The sequence below is a fragment of the Quercus robur genome, chromosome 4 (genome assembly GCF_932294415.1).
Source record: "Quercus robur chromosome 4, dhQueRobu3.1, whole genome shotgun sequence".
NCBI lineage: Eukaryota > Viridiplantae > Streptophyta > Magnoliopsida > Fagales > Fagaceae > Quercus > Quercus robur.
In genome coordinates this window covers 2,622,654-2,643,005 of record NC_065537.1, presented here as the reverse complement: position 1 = coordinate 2,643,005, position 20,352 = coordinate 2,622,654, and the positions used below count along the sequence as shown (strand labels likewise).

Below are 20,352 nucleotides of genomic sequence, written 5' to 3'. Positions count from 1 at the left end.
ATAAAATAATGAAGATCGTAGGGCAGTAACACCGGAATGGCGCTGGCCAAAAATCCTTCAATAATAGAGTCAAATATCAGGAACTGTAATGTCTTAAATAGTTAATGGCTAGCTAGCTACAACATTATTCTATAAATATTATTAGATCTAGCCAATGTTTTTTTTTTTTTTAATTATTATTTTTTTCTATAAAGTTTTGATTTATGGCGTTTGATTATGATGATTATACTCTTTATCATCAAACTAAGGCAACAATCAACTTTTTGTGTAACTGTTGTATTACTAGAACCCACGATCCAACAAAATTTTTAAAAATTGTAATCGATCTTTCTAAGATTAAATAACATATTAGTTATTCATATCCATTTTGATATTTCATATTCATATTCATAATTGAAGCGATAATGTCTATATTTAAATACATAAAAGTGAATGATATGAAAGAGACGTGGAATTAAGAAGAATCAAAACCCATACAAATATTTTCCCAAGGCTAGGTAATGTGTCAATTGTCATTCATAAATGCTGGACGTGGCACACACTCTCCTTATCTTAAAACAACTAAAAAGCATTTATTCAATCACATTTATGTCACTCCAATATTTGCGTTTTTCCCTTTTCATAAAAATAGTTCCATATTGCGATTCAACACACTTCGAAGGACCCACGTTGTGGCCAAGGCTCCCCTAAAGTTAAAAAAAATTAAAAAAAAAAAAGGTATTCTCGGCCTAATTTGATTTGGGCCAAAGAAAATTTTGACTTGGGTCCCCACTCAAAAAAAAAAAAAAAAAATTTACCGATTAGGAAAACTTAGCCTAGTTAACCAAAAAAAAAACAAAAAAAATGCTAACTTCACAACACTTTCATAACATATTTTAGATAACAAGTTATTACTTGTTATTATTGGCGATATTAACAAGAACTTACCAAAAAAAGTCCAGGTTTCCTATTCAAAAGCGAGTAATTCTTAGGTATTACTAGGTTTTTAATAAAGTTTTGATTTATGACGTTTGCTTATGATGATTATACTCTTTATCATCAAACTAAGACAACAATCAACTTTTTGCGAAACTATTGTATTACTAGAACCTACGATCCAACAAAATTTTTAAAAATTATAATCGATCTTTCTAAGATTAAATAACATATTAGTTATTCATATCCATTTTGATATTTCACATTCATATTCATAATTGAAGCGATAATGTCTATATTTAAATACATAAAAGTGAATGATATGAAAGAGACGTAATGTGTCAATTGTCATTCATAAATGCTGGACGTGGCACACACTCTCCTTAGCTTAAAACAACTAAAAAGCATTTATTCAATCACATTTATATCACCCCAATATTTGCCTTTTGCCCTTTTCGTAAACATAGTTCCATATTGCGATTCAACACACTTTGAAGGACCCACGTTGTGGCTAGGGCTCCCCTGAAGTTAAAAAAATTAAAAGAAAAAGATATTCTTGGCCTAATTTGATTTGGGCCAAAGAAAAATTTGACTTGGGTCCCCACTCAAAAACAAAATTTTACCAATTTGGAAAACTTATCCTAGTTAACCAAAAAAAAAAAAAAATGCTAACTTCACAACACTTTCTTAACATATTTTAGATAACAGGTTGTTACTTGTTATTATTGGCGGTATTAACAAGAACTTACCAAAAAAAGTCTGGGTTTCCTATTCAAAAGTGAGTAATTCTTAGGTATTCCAAGGTTTTCTATAAAGTTTTGATTTATGGCGTTTGCTTATGATGATTATACTCTTTATCATCAAACTAAGGCAACAATTTACTTTTTGTGTAACTGTTGTATTACTAGAACCTACGATCCAACAAAATTTTTAAAAATTGTAATCGATCTTTCTAAGATTAAATAACATATTAGTTATTCATATCCATTTTGATATTTCACATTCATATTCATAATTGAAGTGATAATGTCTATATTTAAATACATAAAAGTGAATGATATGAAATAGACATGGAATTAAGAAGAATCAAAACCCATACAAATATTTTCCCAAGGCTAGGTAATGTGTCAATTGTCATTCATAAATGCTGGACGTGGCACACACTCTCCTTAGCTTAAAACAACTAAAAAGTATTTATTCAATCACATTTATGTCACTCCAATATTTGCCTTTTGTCCATTTCAGAAACATGGTTCCATATTGCGATTCAACACACTTTGAAGGACCCATGTTGTGGCCAGGGCTCCCCTAAAGTTAAAAAAATTAAAAAAAAAAGAGGTATTCTCGGCCTAATTTGATTTGGGCCAAAGAAAAATTTGACTTGGGTCTCCACTCAAAAACAAAATTTTACCGATTAGGAAAACTTATCATAGTTAACCCAAAAAAAAAAAAAAATGCTAACTTCACGACACTTTCATAACATATTTTAGATTACAGGTTGTTACTTGTTATTGTTGGCGGTATTAACAAGAACTTACCAAAAAAAGTCCAGGTTTCCTATTCAAAAGCGAGTAATTCTTAGGTATTCCAAGGTTTTCTATAAAGTTTTGATTTATGGCGTTTGCTTATGATGATTATACTCTTTATCATCAAACTAAGGCAACAATCTAATTTTTGTGTAACTGTTGTATTACTTGAACCTACGATCCAACAAAATTTTTAAAAATTGTAATCAATCTTTCTAAGATTAAATAACATATTAGTTATTCAAATCCATTTTGATATTTCACATTCATATTCATAATTGAAGCGATAATGTCTATATTTAAATACATAAAAGTGATTGACGTGAAAGAGATGTGGAATTAAGAAGAATAAAAACCCATACAAATATTTTCCCAAGGCTAGGTAATGTGTCAATTGTCATTCATAAGTGCTGGACGTGGCACACACTCTCCTTATCTTAAAACAACTAAAAAGCATTTATTCAATCACATTTATGTCACTCCAATATTTGCCTTTTTCCCTTTTCATAAACATAGTTCCATATTGCGATTCAACACACTTCGAAGGACCCACATTGTGGCCAGGGCTCCCCTGAAGTTAAAAAAAATTAAAAAAAAAAGGTATTCTCGGTCTAATTTGATTTGGGCCAAAGAAAAATTTGACTTGGGTCCCCACTCAAAATTTTTTTTTTTTTACCAATTAGGAAAACATAGCCTAGTTAAAAAAAGAAAAAGAAAAAAAAAATGCTAACTTCACAACACTTTCATAGCATATTTTAGATAACAGGTTGTTACTTGTTATTATTGGCAGTATTAACAAGAACTCACCAAAAAAGTCTAGGTTTCCTATTCAAAAGTGTGTAATTCTTAGGTATTCTTAGGTTTTCTATAAAGTTTTGATTTATGACGTTTACTTATAATGATTATACTCTTTATCATCAAACTAAGGCAACAATCAACTTTTTGTGTAACTGTTGTATTACTAGAACCTACGATCCAACAAAATTTTTAAAAATTGTAATCAATCTTTCTAAGATTAAATAACATATTAGTTATTCATATCCATTTTGATATTTCACACTCATATTCATAATTGAAGCGATAATGTCTATATTTAAATACATAAAAGTGAATGATATGAAAGAGATGTGGAATTAAGAAGAATCAAAACCCATACAAATATTTTCCCAAGGCTAGGTAATGTATCAATTGTCATTCATAAATTCTGGATGTGGCACACACTCTCCTTAGCTTAAAACAACTAAAAAGCATTTATTTAATCACATTTATGTCACTCCAATATTTGCCTTTTGCCCCTTTCATAAACATGGTTCCATATTGCGATTCAACACACTTCGAAGGACCCACGTTGTGGCCAGGGCCCCCTTGAAGTTAAAAAAATTATAAAAAAAAAAGGTATTCTCGGCCTAATTTGATTTGGGCCAAAGAAAAATTTGACTTGGGTCCCCACTCAAAAACAAAATTTTACCAATTAGGAAAACTTAGCCTAGTTAAAAAAAAAAAAAAAAAAATGCTAACTTCACAACACTTTCATAACATATTTTAGATAACAGGTTGTTACTTGTTATTATTGGCGGTATTAACAAGAACTTACCAAAAAAAGTCCAGGTTTCCTATTCAAAAGTGAATAATTCTTAGGTATTCCAAGGTTTTCTATAAAGTTTTGATTTATGGCGTTTGCTTATGATGATTATACTATTTATCATCAAACAAAGGCGACAATCTACTTTTTGTGTAACTGTTGTATTACTAGAACCTACGATCCAACAAAATTTTTAAAAATTGTAATCGATCTTTCTAAGATTAAATAACATATTAGTTATTCATATCCATTTTGATATTTCACATTCATATTCATAATTGAAGCGATAATGTCTATATTTAAATACATAAAAGTGAATGATATGAAATAGACGTGGAATTAAGAAGAATCAAAACCCATACAAATATTTTCCCAAGGCTAGGTAATGTGTCAATTGTCATTCATAAATGCTGGACGTGGCACACACTCTCCTTAGCTTAAAACAACTAAAAAGCATTTATTCAATCACATTTATGTCACTCCAATATTTGCCTTTTGCCCTTTTCATAAACATAGTTCCATATTGCGATTCAACACATTTCGAAGGACTCACGTTGTGGCCAGGGCTCCCCTAAAGTTAAAAAAAAAAAAAAAAAAAAAAAAGGTATTCTCGGCCTAATTTGATTTGGGCCAAAGAAAAATTTGACTTGGGTCCCCACTCAAATTTGTTTTTTTTACCAATTAGGAAAACTTAGCCTAGTTAACAAAAAAAAAAAAAAAAAAAATGCTAACTTCACAACAGTTTCATAACATATTTTAGGTAACAAGTTGTTACTTTTTATTATTGGGGGTATTAACAAGAACTTACCAAAAAAAAGTCCAGGTTTCCTATTCAAAAGCGAGTAATTGTTAGGTATTCTTGGTCCCCTAGAACACGGACAATGATACTCCGTCTTTTCATATTCATGGTGGAGTCTACTCATTAAATTCATGGTAGGGTCCATCATGAATGTGAGAGAAAGGAGCACAATTTCTTCATACTCCGGAAGTACCTAATAATTTTCATTCTAAAGGAAGAGAGTGCTTCATCGACTCCATCTTTCTCTCTCTTTCTATAAGTTCTCTCTTCTATGGCCATTCCGCTGTAGCCAAAGCTCTGCTGGTAATCTCTCTCTCTGTCTCTCTCCCTCGCTCACTGGTGAACTGGGTTTTCTGTTGTTATCGTTTGTTATTCAGTCATTCTCTCTAATCTGTGAATGGTAGTGTACTCTGCTGAAGGGTGAAGACTAAAGTAGACTGCTTTTGTGGTTGTCTTGTCTGCCGATCTCATTAAAAACAATAGTAAATAACTTTGTGATTGTCAATTTCTTTACATTTTTGTTTAGTATTTAAAATATATATTATAAATAAAATATAGAATATATTACCATGTAGTGTATATATATATATATATATATATAAATATATGATACTATTGTTTATATTGTATATTAATATATTTGTCGTTGAGATTTGCTAAATTATTTAATTTTATCTAACTGTATTTGCTTGGTAGTTAACACTTATTGTTCATTCAATCTTAATCCTTTGTCCTAAAGATTGAATCTTTAGATAATGAATCCCTTAAAAAGGCTCGTAGATTATATGAACTTAAGAAAATGAATATATATGTAAGTATAAATTGTTCCCTTAGAACATGGTCCTAAATTTCAATAATTAATATGAGATTATACCGGTGTATGAGATGAAAATATAAATTTAAGAAATTGTGTAACTGTGTATATAGAAATAGATATAGTCATATAGCTATAAAATGTAGTTACAGACTCAATTATAAATGATTTTATTTCCATGAAAAAAAAAGTAAGACAACTTTTTTACTTGAGAATTTAATTATATTTAGCTTCTCCCCACAGAAGAAATTCTTGGCTCTGCCACTGTTTATTGTTTTGTTATTTAGCATTGATTGGTTGGTTTATTTTTCTCTTGACAAAATTATATCCTATTTGTAATGGTGTGTGTATAAATATGCTGTTTTTTATTTGTTTTGTCTGAACAGAATAATTTATTTGGTTTGTTGTTTAGTGTTTGTGGTGACTTATTTGTTATGACATGCGATGCAATTTATTCAAATTTATTAAGTTGAAAAGTTTTAGTTAAAATGAAATATTTGGTTACCTGTTTGGTCATAGCTATGATATAATTTATTTATTTATTAAATTGAAATATTTTTGGAGTTAATATGAGTAATGAAAAATTGACCTATAAATAATATCCAAATGCAGGTTAAATGACACAAGACCATCAGAACTTGAAGTGATAGATCTACAAGCCAAAGTCATCAAAGATTTATGGAAATATCAACTACAACCCATAATCTCACGGGGACTAGCTCTGCTGACCAAGAGACTCCAGGACTCAGCCAAGTCCTTCCTCCCTTGTCTCTAGATGAGACAATTGAACAAATTTTAGGAGGTTTTGGGCGGTCTCAATTCATTCAAGCCATCCTTGTATCAGTCCCAGCTTTATTTGATGCACAACAATCATTTATAAGCATCTTTACTGATGCAGAGCCAAATTGGCGTTGCAACTTCAACACAACATGCAACTCAAACTCCAATATCTGCCAACTCCCAAAAAGTGCTTGGTCTTGGGATGAACCTTCTCATAAGACAATCATATCGGAATGGGGTCTCGAATGTGCTAGTTCATTCATCACAGGACTTCCTGCTTCAGCTTTCTTCATAGGCAGCATAGTTGGTGGATTAAGTCTTGCTACACTTGGCGACATCCGTCTTGGTAGGAAGAACTTGCTTTACCTCTCATGCCTAATAATGTGCTTTACCTCGCTTTTCACAGCATTCTCGATTAACATTTGGATGTACTCGACCTTGAGACTTCTAAGCGGGTTTGGCCGTGGATCAATTACAACATGCACTTTGATTTTGTTAACCGAGAGAGTGGGAAAACAGTGGCGTGGACAAATAGGGACAATGACATTTGTCATGTATTCATTCGGGATATTATCTTTACCAGCTGCGGCCTATTTGATCAGAGGTTCATCATGGAGAATTCTTTATCTCTGTACTTCTATTCCAGCAATCTCATACTGTATCATTACTTATTTCTTTGTGTATGAGTCTCCTAGATGGCTTTTCATGGAAGGACGTGACATAGAAGCCAAAGCAGTATTGAGAAAACTTGCATCTATAGAAGGCAATAGTTTAGACTTGGAACTATCTAGCATTCATCTTGGGCAAGAAATATCAACAAGTAATCCTCACAAATTGATGGACTTATTTAAGAGAAGATGGGCATTACGACGGATATTAGCAACTATGGTACTTGGTTTTGGCATTGGATTAGCATACTTTGGCATGTTATTTGGTGTAAGAAATTTAGGTTTCAACCTCTATTTGGGTGTCATGTTTAATGCCTTATTGTTAATACCTACAAATTTAGTAACCTTGTTCTTTATATCAAGATGGAAAAGGAAAGGTTCATTGTTTGCCTTCTGTATAATAAGTGGCATATGCAGCATAATGTGTGTTGTAGTAGGCAGTAGTAGAGAAGGCATACAGATCGGGCTAGAACTAGCATCTTTCTTCTGCACCTCTTTGGCATTAAATGTGTTGATGATATTCACAATTGAATTGTTTCCAACTACTGTGAGGAACTCGGCCTCAACTTTGGTCAGGCAAGCAATTGTCCTTGGTTCAGTGTTTGTTCCGATATTGACTTCAGGAGGGAAGAGAAATGGATTTTTATCATTTGGAACTTTTGGATTGACAATATTATTGTGTAGTTTCATTGTGATCATTTTGCCAGAGACAAAGGGTAAAAGTCTTTTTAACACCATGGATGAACAAGAAAGTATGAATAATATAATTGTGTAAGTGTTGTGTAAGTAGCATTACTCTTAAAATATTTAATTTTATAATAAAGAAAAAAGTGTTTCAATTTTTTGCTCATTCGTTAAAAAATTATAAATTTTCTCTCCGAAACTCTGGCTTACTTTTCCGTTGACAGCAAAATGAAGTTATTTTTCCTTGCACTTTTCTTCTTCATAAAAAAAATTACACCATTATTACAACCAATAGATCTCAATTTATATATGTGATTCTTTCCTCATTCTCTTTCTATCTCTTTTTCTCGCTTCTATGATTTCTTAGCTTTTCTCTCCATTTGATCAAGTAGTTTGATAAATGCTCTATAGATTTCCAAGTTCAAAAAGTCTTTTAGTAATTGCTTCAATTCCAAGAGAGTAACCATATGTACGGCTAAAAAACTATACACTTCAAAAGAAAAAACTTAAAATTTTTTTTCTTTGTTTTATATTTACTCTTAGTCCTACTCCTAGGTATGTTACTATTCTTCTTTATTGTATATTTTTATTTCATCGATATTACATATAAATATAACGAGTTATTATGCATTCGATGGTTGTTATCTTACTAATTTATAAAGTATTAAATAAAATTTCTAGACTATTGTAGATATAATTGTATTAAATGCTAAATTGAATTTAGAATACTATTTTAGATTATTGTATACAATAAACAAAGTTGTATATACAGCAAAATAAATAAATTCATTTTATTTTTTAATTGCCCCCTTGACAAGTTCCTAACCACTTTGACCCTCCTTAAAAAAAGTCCTAAAGCCACTTCAGCATCTGAGGGTCCGCTTTATCAAACACTTGTTGAAATTCTGCAGCCGGGAGTTTCGCTGGGGATTGATCACAAGAAAAGCATATTCATGAGCAAGTGTGAGAAATGGTATTACGTAAGGAACTAACCAAGCGCCAGCTTAGATTGACCATGGAACAGTGGTGTACGTAGCATCAAGTAGATTTGATATTTGCTTTGGTTTCCTGATATTCCGATGTATACAACGTTAGCCATTGTGTTTGTATTCATGGTAATCGGCTTACTTTGTACCAGTAGATTGAGAAAATTTGTGTTTTTCTTAAAACAATAAAAGTAGCCATTCCTCGTACACATGGATATTTGTATGAGATTGGAATATACCTTACCTTGGATTAAGAATTTTGGGAATTAATTAATGGGGATGCCATGCAGTTATTGAAGTAATCGTTGAGATGTAATATGCCAAATAATTGAACAATTAAATAAAAGCTAAAACATGAAAGGTACGTAGCACAATTTAATGTCATAGGGCACAAGACCATCATTATTTAAATGGTAGTTCTACAAGCCAAGAGTTATCAAAGTTGTACATAGCACAATTACACTATGGCCTTACCAAATATAAGCGAAAACCTCACAGAGACTCACTCAGCTGAGCAAAAGAGTCCGGGGACCAAACAAGTCCTTCCTTCTTTGTCTCTAGATGAAACCATTGAACAAATTATAGGAGGTTTTGGGTGGTCTAAGTTTGCAAGCCCTCCTTGTATCAGTCCCAACGCTCATTGATGCACAACAAACATTTATCAGCATCTTTGCTGATGCTCATCCAAAATGGCACTGCAACTTGAACGCAACATGCAGCCCAAAGTCCAATATTTGCCAACTCCCAAAAAGTGCTTGGTCTTGGGTTGATTCTTCTCACAAGACAATCATATCAAGTGGGGTCTCGAATGTGCAAGTTCAATCATCATGGGCCTTCCTGCTTCATCATTCTTCATAGGAATATCATAGGATGACTTGGAAACTATGAAACCCTAGCTTCATGATGATTTATTGAAACCAAGCTGATAATAGATATGCACAAATCTCCACAGGTCGAGCATGAATCAAGATTACACAAACTTTGTTATTTTTGAACTTGAACCTTGGTCTTCTCTTGAACTTGAATTAGAGTTCAAATATACTCAAAACTTACTAGGCCTCTTACAACCTATAAATTAATAATTGCACATCAAAATGCAATACATTTATTTGTAAATTTTATATTGGGACTTTATTACTCAAGATCTGGTGGTTTGCCTTGTTCATGTAAACTCATGCAAAACAAGATCCAAGCGCTTTTTATAGTCAATTTTGTACATTTTTTTTTCTTATGTTGATAACTCAAACATGAAACTCGCTCTGAGTGTAGCTAAAGCTTGAGTACAAGCCAGCGAATTCATGGGCAATTGTGTGCGAAATGGTATTGTTGGTACGAAATGTTGTAATCTAGCATTAGATGTGTTTATCATACCATTAAATCCTACCTAACTATGTCTGTTTGAGTATGTTAAAACAAAATACTAGATAAAAATAATGAATATAGAATATCAATTGATTTAATAAATAGAAGTGAAATTACACTAGCCAATAACTAGGTGCTGATTTAGACCCAATTACGGTTCAATTAATTTTAAGCTAAACACAATTAAAGTGGAATTTACATAATTAGCCAATTAACTAACTGAACTACCCTACTACAGTATGGATGGACATAATTGAACAAAGCAATCAAGAAAAGATAATAAGTAAAAGAGTGCAAATGAAAATAACACTAGATATGCTATCGAAGAGGAAAAATGGAGAATTTGGCGGAAAAACCTCTCCACTGCTTGACAAGTTGAATTAATTCCGTTGGACTGTGAGCTGTGCCATTCCACCTCAAAATCAATTGGTGATGAGGAAGATATTCAAATATTTTATTACCTTTGACATCAGATCACGCATGACTGTTTTTAGAGTGGTTGTAGGGAGTTAAATTGTGGCCCCCCAACAATTCATCCCTCAGAATGATACTCCCGTGACATGAACCCATGACCATGACTCTGATACCATTTTTCGGACTGTGAGCTATGTCATTCCACCTCAAAACCAATTGGTGACGAGGAAAACACACTTAAATTTTTTAAGGCCTTCGACATTATACCACGCGGGCCTATTTTTAGAGTGGTTATAGGGAATCAAATTGTGGTCTCCCAACAGATTCATTAAGAGAATAAGTTGGAGTACAGTAATAACAAAAAAACCTTCCAAGCCTAATTTATCTATTGTACTTAATCCCTCCAAGCTTTAACTACCAACAGATTTCACAGAGTCTTTTCATTTCTAGTTTTCCTGATCTTGCAACATTGACTGGTTGCACTACCATGCCTTACCAGTTGAATTTGGGCTAAGTAACAATGCTTCCCAATGTTCAAGATGCACTCAAGACTCAATAATTGTGTAGGTTATGTTTGGGTTAATCTCCTCTTAAGGTAAGTCAATAGGAGAGGGAAGAGAGTAGAGAAAATCTAAAGGAATTGAGTAGTAATTTGTAGGCTCAAAATTACTAGCTCTCCAATGGTTTTTCTTGGGTTTTCTCTCAAAAAATCTCCTTACAAATTCATAGGAAATTAGAGTATATATGGTATAGGAAAAAAGTAGGAGGGTTGGATCAAGTAAATGAGCTGTCAACGTTACTCGCAGGAAATTTGCAGGTAGGCCCACTTTAGAGACACCTAAGCTGTAACATATTTTTGAACTTCTTCACGCACTCCTCAGATGTTATCTCTCGAGTGCTATAGTCCTAAGATACTCGTGAGTTAGTCCCAATTTTCACTGGATGTATAAATCTTGACCAACTCTATACCTAATTCATATACATTAAACTCCAAAAAAATACAAGGAAATAAAAGCATGAATACTACGAAAAATTACAACTTAACAAAACGGAAAAAAATCATCAACCATACATTAAATAAATATAAATTGAAGTAAAAGAAAAATGAAATAGGAGAAGAAGAAACGGAAGAGTAAAGAGATTGAAGAGAATTAAGTATGAGACTATGAGAACACTTGTAATTAGTGATGAGGTATTTTGGAAGGTGGCGGGAAAGTAGAGAATTGAAAAATGCAAATTGAAAGGTGAAGTAAGATTCTAAGAGCGCTAGCAATGGGGGATGTAAAAAAACACCTATTTTACTTCTCCAAATACAACTTTATCTATTTTACCAACCCATCCAACAATACACCCAACATCCCCATTCAACAATACACTCAACATTCCAGTTTTTATTTTTACATATAATCCAATAAAATAATACAAACTACCTAATAAAAAAATAAAAAGTAAGAAGAGAGAGTGTGAGAGGAAGACCCCCCCCCCCCCCCCCCCCCCAAGTTGCTAAAATAGCCAATAACCATTTGAAAAAAGAGCTTCATCTTGTTGAAGTGGGCCATGTGTGGCTTGAATTGCCACAAGCCCACGCCCACTTTAAGTCGGTCACTATTGACCGAATGTAACTAGGAATAGCAATTCCTAAACAGCCGGCTTTGACCTTAATATATATATATATATATATATATATATATATATATATATTATATTTCAATTGCAGCCGTGAGATTAAAAAGAAAGAAGAGAATTAATTCAAGAAAAATTCCAATTAACCTAGTGAGCAAGCCGCATGAGAGAAAATAGAGAAAAGAGAGGCAGTCAGCTTCTATTATTATTTTTTTTCTGTGAGAGAGTGCTAGGGTGTAATTGGGATTTGGGTTTCTTGAGAGTGTTCTTGTGCACTATTGTATTTTTCCCTGATAATAGTGAAATCCCTGCAACTCCGTGGACGTAGGCAAATTGCCGAACCACGTAAATATTGTCTTGTGCATGTGATTATTTTCTTTGACGTGTGTTTTCTCTATTTGTTTTGTTTCTCATAGGTTGGGATTTTGATTAAATTCCCTACAACTGGTATCAGAGCCTAGGGTTAGGTTTGAGTGGGAGCAATGGCAGAGGAAGCAGGAAAGGCGTCTGGAATAGAAAAGTTTGATGGCACAGACTTCGCGTATTGGAGGATGCAGATTGAAGATTATCTCTATGGGAGGAAATTGCATCTGCCTCTTTTGGGGACAAAACCTGAGGCTATGAAGGCTGAGGAATGGGCTCTTCTTGACAGACAGGTACTAGGAGTTATCAGGTTAACTCTGTCTAGGTCTGTTGCACACAATGTTGTAAAAGAGAAGACCACAGCAGATCTGATGAAGGCTTTGTCTGGTATGTATGAAAAGTCGTCAGCAAACAATAAGGTGCACTTGATGAAGAAACTGTTCAATCTGAAGATGGCAGAGAATGCATCAGTAGCACAACATCCGAATGAATTTAATACTATCACAAATCAATTGTTGTCTGTAGAAATTGATTTTGATGATGAGATTCGTGCTCTGATCGTCTTGGCTTCTTTACCAAACAGTTGGGAGGCAATGAGGATGGCAGTAAGCAATTCTACAGGAAAGGAAAAAACTCAAGTACAATGATATACTGGCTGCCCTGTTATCTTGTTGGCTGTGCATATTTGTGCTACCAAGTGAAGATCTCAATACTATCCGTCTAGGAACATTCAAGGTTGCAAGCCTTATGGCTATTGGTAGGCCTTTCAGTCTTGCCATACCTGTTCTTACTAGCCTTTATCGAGGTTTAAATAGGCTTGCTTGTTCTCCTGTTGTCGGTAGTTCAAAGGTGTGCCTTCCCATGCATTACATTTATGGGTGGTTAGGCTACTACTTTGATACCCATCATGGAGTCAAATTGGAAGTCATTGGGCCAAAGATGGTTAGATTTTCTAGTGCAGGGGGGGGCTAGATATTATGACGAATATGAAGCCCGAAGGTTGATTCAAGGAAACCGCATGCTGTGGGGTGCCAATTTGCTTGTTAAGAATGCGAATGAAACTTTTGAAGACAGTGGAAATCTTTCTCGTACTTCACTGGCACACTTTATCAGTATTCGGTCATCTTACTTGTCTATACGGCAAGATGGTCATTTCATCATAGAACCCTACAGCCCTTGCCGATTCAGTCGTCAATTTGGACTTTGTCAAAGCATTATAGGCATTATAAAGAAAGACATCCGTCATGCTTCTTTGGATGAAGTCTTAGAACTTTGGAGATCATGCACCAAGTCTAAGACCATGTCGCAAGCATTCTTCCCAGCTCCTCCATCAAACTTAAAGCACCACACTACTCAAAGTTATGAGCGTTGGTGGAATAGCACGCATGGGACATACCTTGAAGATGGCATAGCATCTTTGATTTCAAGCAAACATCCTCCTTTACCAAGCATGAAGATGGGTCAAACAAACCACGATAAGAATGTCAATGGAGGGGGTATTCAATTGTCTGACGATCACGTTACACGTGTTGTTCAGAAATCTGTGATTGACAAGGCTTAATTTGTAGAGCCACAAGACGCCACAGTAAGACCGAAGATGCCTCCTTTTCTTGTTGAAGGGCCTCCAAGAGTGTGCATGGCATCTAGTGAAAAGATGGACTCATATCTTGAAAAAGTGAGTGAGAGCAGTGACAAGGAGTGTCATTGGAGGCAGGCTAAGAAAAAGCTTAAATTGATAACCCCTAGTGAACCCGATTTTGTTGAAGGGACCTCCTATGCCTTTGAACACATTGAAGTTGTTGCAGATCAAGTATTTTATATTATTCTACTCTTTTTTTTTTTTTTTTTAGTCTTTATATACGTACATTTTTTTTTTCTTTTTGATGTAACGTATTCTTGATTGCAGCCCGGGCGACAAGCCTTAAACACAATCAATAGCGATAAGGTGACCTCTATTGATAGTGAAACTTCAATTTCTGGCCCACGATCTATTGCCATATCAATGGGAAATGTAACTCAGATGCCTAGCACTAAATTTATGGAGAGGACCGTGAGTTTTGATATCCCTGAAGATTCTGTTTATCGTGCCAAAGATGTGATTCTGAAAAATCGTATCGACCTTGCATTGAACCTTTGGAAATGTCTTCAGCAGAGGATTGCTAGGACCCCTTTTGAGAAGGCCCCTTCACTCATGGGAGAAGCTCAAAAGATTTTTGATGCCATAGCAGCTAATAAAGCTATTGATCCATCACCATTGCAAGGCTTAGTTGCTGATTATTTTGAGAAGGCCAGAAGTTTTGAATCACTTCAATCCTGCTTTTCTACAAGTGTGATGTCTGAGCAACGTGACAAGCAATTGGCAAATTGTAACTTTCGCCTTGCTGAGCAGTCAACTATAAAGAATGAACTGTTAGCATGTGGCGAAACACTTAGGGATGGACTGGCGAGTGTTGAAGCTAGGATAGTGGAGCTGCAAGAAGAACTGGAACATCTATCCAATCGCAAGAAAGATCTCGAAGCTTTGATTCCCAATAATGATGAAAAGCTGTCAAATCAAAGCTCTATCATCTCGAACATTCAAGATGAGATTTCTTTCATAGAGACTGCTCCTTCCTTAAGTAATGCAGACATTGAATCTTTGCAGTTGTTGAACCAAGGGCTGGAGATAGCACGTGATGAGTTAGAGAATTACAATTGGAAATACTGACCTGTACTTGTAGTCAATAATCATTGTAGCATCTCCCTTTTGCTTTCTTTGTTGTAGAAATTTCATGTCTTTCTTCCCAGCTAATAAAATCAGTTCTCTTTGCATCACTCGTTTATCTAATTTCTCCACCACTGCCTCCACTTTTTTTTTTTTTTTTTTTGTATGTGACTAGACTCAGTAAATAATACTAAGTTGCCTACGTACCTTGTTTAAGGGATCAAGTCATCACGTAGTTCAAAAGATTTTTTTTTTTTAATGATTTTTGTTGTTGTTGTGTTTTTTTTTTATGTGTTTTTTGCAAAAAGGGGGGCGCAGTGTATAATAGTGGGTATCACCACTAATCGAACCTGAGACCTTGGCCTCAAGGGAGACACAGGCGTCCAACCGCTACGCCACACTCATAATTGGTGACATGAAGTGGGATTAATTTCTCTTTATTGGTACGCTTTGAAGGGTAATGGGAAGACATCATGTACTCTTACAGCGCTACAACGGGTAGTTTAAGCTCTTACCGAGGAGCAATCCTTGATGTTCAAGCATAGAAATGTTTAAGGAACTTCCCATTGATGGGGCCGACCCTTGCATCATCATTGTTGATCAACTTGTGAGCTTGGTTAGTGTTTGCCCCCTGCTTAAGAGTTGGAAGTACATCATAAGCAACAGTCACATGGTTTGACCCGACAACTTCATTGAAGTCTATATCAATCTTGTTTTCTTTAGCAAGCTTCATGATTTGTTCTTTGAAGACGAAGCATTTTTGTATTGGGTGGCCAATGATTCGATGATATTTGCAGTAGTTAGGGTCATCAACTTTCCCCATGTCTTTTAGTCGCCTGCATTCTGGCAATTCAATTAGCTTCAATTGCAATAGTTGTTCTAAGATGTTTGGCACATCTTTATCGGGGAACGGATATACTTTTTGCTCACGTTCCTTAAAGGTCAGGCGACTCACTTCATTCTTTTGCCACCCTTCAAGCTGTTCTTCATTTGTCTTTGCTCCTCTTCTTGGAACCTTGACTTCGGTAGTGTTAACAATCATTGGGTCTTTGAGATTGACTTTTGCATTCCTGTCATTCCTCCTTACTTCCTTTATGCTTTCCTCAAGTATGGGACAGTTTGTACTTCCACGGCTAGCAATGCTCAACTCCATGTCATGGGCACGAGTTGCTAACTCTTCAAATGTTCGAGGCTTTATCCCTTGAAGGATGTTACGAAGTCCCCAATGCATGCCTTGGATGCACATCTCTACAGCAGATATTTCAGAAAGTCTATCCTTACAATCTAGACTCAAAGAACGCCACCGATTGATATAATCAACGACAGGCTCATCCTGCCACTGTTTAGTATTGGTAAGCTCCATCATGCCTACCGTACACCGTGTGCTGTAGAATCGGTTGAGAAACTCTCTTTCTAGTTGTTCCCAACTGTCGATCGACTCAGGTTCTAAGTCTGTATACCAATCGAAGGCATTTCCCTTGAGCGAACAAACAAATTTCTTTACAAGGAGGCCTCCTTGAGTCCCTGCATTCTCACAAATTTCTATAAAGTGAGCAATGTGTTGCTTAGGATTTCCTTTGCCATCAAACTGTAAGAACTTGAGGGGTTGATACCCATTTGGCATTCTCATGTTGTCGATGCACTTTGTGTAGGGTTTTGAATTTGTGAGAGAACTTGTAGAAGAACCTCCATATTGTGCTCGAATGGTATTTGTTATCATGTCTTGTAATTGTTGGACTGACAACGAAGCAACCGAAGTAGATTGTTCTCGTCGGGGAGTGTTTTCAATTTCTCTCCCTTCGTCATCCTTTGCAGATGTGAATTTATGCCCATGGCTTGATTCACCAAGATCTTGTACTTCAAGTTTGTCCATTAAAGTTGCAATTTGGAGGTCCTTATCTTCAAGTGCTTTCGTGAGATAAGGACAACTCTTTGTTCCATTTTAGCCATCTTTTCTTCCATGGTAGAGGTGTTAGTCATCATAACTGACACATCTTCCCAAGATGATGGAGAATGAAGTGAATTGAAGTGAGCACGTGAAATCTCATCTTTTGGGTTCCCTTCGATGGGAGAGAAATCGTGCGACCAACTCCTTGTGAAGGAAGAAGGGGATTTGCCCCCATACTTGAGGTGTTCCAAGGTGGAGATGTCCTTGTTCATGACCTTGTTTCTTGTAAGAGGGTCTAAGGAGATGATTGTCTGGACCTTGGCTTCCTTGGTTGATTAAGATTGAAGTTGATTATGAGCTTTAGGTTGGCTACAATTGATTGCACCAATGCAGTTGTTGGTGTTAGCCATACCAATTTTAGTTGAAGTAGCTATTGTTGAAGTTTGAATGTTCTTGCTAGAAGCCATTGAAATAGGCAGCAAGATGGTGAAGATTTCTTTCTTTAAAGGAGAATGAGATGAGAGGCAGAGATGTCCCACTGGGCGTGCCAGAATTTGTAAGCGACTAAATTTCTCGGTTCGAAATAAGTCAAACAAGTAAAATAGTTTCACAAATGCGAATTTGTATTGATGATTGTGTGGTACAATTCTCTATGATTACAAAAGATTGATCATCTGATTCGATCTCCTTCAAAGATTTGTTGATTGGATTTGTAGTGATGTGATTTTGATTTAAACACAAGATATTCTTCAATTTGGTTGAGGGATGGATCGAAGATCTTTGGAACAGAATTACAATGAATCTCTGGTTATGAGCTTGTTGGAAATCCTTTGTTCTTCACGTTCTTCGTGTTCTTCGTCTTCGAAGTTTTGTTGTGGAAGTTCTTCGAGGCTTTAGATGCTTGAATCCGTGGAGCTTCACTGATTTGTGGTTGTTTGAGGTTTCTGGAGGCTTTTGAGCTTGATTCCAGTGACCTTTGAGATCTAGGCAGGTAGTTTGGATGATTCTGTTTTGAATGTTTTTTGTATTTGAAGGTTTGTGGTGGAAGTTCTTCGGGGCTTTGGAGGCTTGAATCCGTAGAGCTTCACTGATTTGTGATTTGTTGATATTTTCGGACCTTTGAGCTTGATTCCCGCAAACTTTAGGATCTAGGCAGACGGTTTGGATGATTCTGCTTCGAATGTTCTCCGATTTTGGGGTTGAAGTTCTTAAAGTTCCTGGAGGCTTCAGGGCTTGATTCCAGCAGAGCTTTTTCACTTCTGAATCTTGGTCCTCCTGAATCTTTCGGTCCTCTGAATCCTGGTCTCCCTAAATGTCTCAGGAAGGCTTCTATTTATAGGAGTTTGGGGGTGGGTGAGCGACACGTGGCGGAGCTTGATTGGTGACACATGTCACAGCCTGATTGGTCCGCTTAAGTCATCGCTTACACGTGCGAGGTTGCTTGTGTCATTGCTTACACGTGCGAAGCTGTTTGTGTCATCGTTTACACGTGCGCTGATGTGTGATTGGTTTTTGCATGACACTTGGCAAATTTCTGTTGGCTTCTGAATAGTGATAGCAAAACCTAGCAGCAGTATGTGGTGCTTTGTAATTGGCTATATTTTGTGGACTTGGTAATGTGACGTGTCAGCTTGTGATAGGTCGGGAATTTTCCCTCTCTACACTCGGCCTAATTTGTTTTGGGCCAAAGAAAAATTTGACTTCGGTCCCCACTCAAAAACAAAATTTTACCAATTGGAAATATTAGCCTAATTAAAAAAAAAAAAAGATTACTTTTATTTTTTGGATAAAGATTACTTTACATCGTGATGAAGTAAAAAAATAATTTGCATTTATTATAATTTGAGATTTCTACTTTTTTCAATCACCAAAAAAAAAAAAAAAAAAGAATACGTGGGGTGAGTTTTGTAAATTTGAGGAGTTTTAAAACTAACAAAAGAGTGATCCTATTTTGTAAGGAGTTAGAGAGTAGTAGGAATTTAAATTAATGTAAAAGTAAAAGTTTATTAGAAGCAGTAAGACATTTTAACGTAGAAGTAAGAATTTATTACTTTTGTCAATTTATTATTTTAAACCTATTTTTAAGTTTTAGGTAGGGGTATTTTTGACAGTAAAAAAAAATAACTAACTTTATTTTGCCAATTTACCATTTTAACCCCATTTTTAAGTTGTTGGTTAATTAATTTAGGGCTATTTTTTATAGAAAAAAAAAGCAATAACTAACTTTCTGAATCCTCTTAATATATACAGATAAGAAAAATGCTATTTTCATAACATTTTTACAACACTTTTATAATATTTTTAAATAACAGGTTGTAAATAACAGGTTGTTACTTGTTATTATTGGCGGTGTTAACAAGAACTTCCCAAAAAAAGTCTGGGTTTCCGATTCAAAAGGGAGTAATTCTTAGGTATTCTCGGAGGACGGAAAATGATACTTCTTCCCCTCATATTCATAGTGGGGTCCACTAAATAAATTTATGGTGGGGTCTATTATGAATGTGAGTGGAAGGAATACAATTTCTACATACTCTAGGAATATCTAAGAATTTTCCTTCAAAAGGAAGAGAGTACTTCGTCGTCTCTCTCTTTCCTTGAGTTCTCTCTCCTGAAGCCATTCTACTGTAGCCAAAGCTCTGCTGGTAATCTCTCTCTCCCTGAGTTCTCTCTCCTGAAGCCATTCTGTTGTAGCCAAAGCTCTGCTGGTCTCTCTCTCTCTCTCTCTCCGGTGATCTGGGTTTTCTCTTTTTATCGTTTGTTATTCAGTCATTCTATCTAATCTGTGAATGCTAGTGTACTCTGCTGAAGGGTGAAGACTAAAGTAGACTGCTTTTGTGGTTGTCTTGTTTGCCGATCTCATTAAAAACAATAGTAAATAACTTTGTGATTGTCAATTTCTTTACATTTTTGTTTAGTATTTAATATATATTATAAATAAAATTTATAATATATTACCTTGTAGTGTGTATATATATATGATACTATTGTTTATATTGTATATTAATGTATTTGTCGTTGAGATTTGCTTAATTATTTAATTTTATCTAACTGTATGTGCTTGGTAGTTAACACTAATTGTTCATACAAATATAATCCTTTGTCCTAAAGATTGAAACTTTAGATAATGAATCCCTTAAAAAGGCTCGTAGATTATATGAACTTAAGCAAATGAATATATATAAGTATAAATTGTTCCCTTAGAACATGGTCCTAAATTTCAATAATTAATATTAGATTATACCGG

General features: G+C 34.9%; 1 protein-coding gene across 1 annotated transcript; it reads left to right on the top strand.

The window, feature by feature from the left end:
• The first annotated feature begins 6,314 nt into the window (after positions 1–6,314).
• Positions 6,315–7,859, top strand: LOC126720244 (organic cation/carnitine transporter 2-like). Its single transcript, XM_050422560.1, has one exon. The coding sequence runs from the start codon at positions 6,315–6,317 to the stop codon at positions 7,857–7,859; it is 1,545 nt and encodes a 514-aa protein (XP_050278517.1).
• The last annotated feature ends 12,493 nt before the right edge of the window (positions 7,860–20,352 follow it).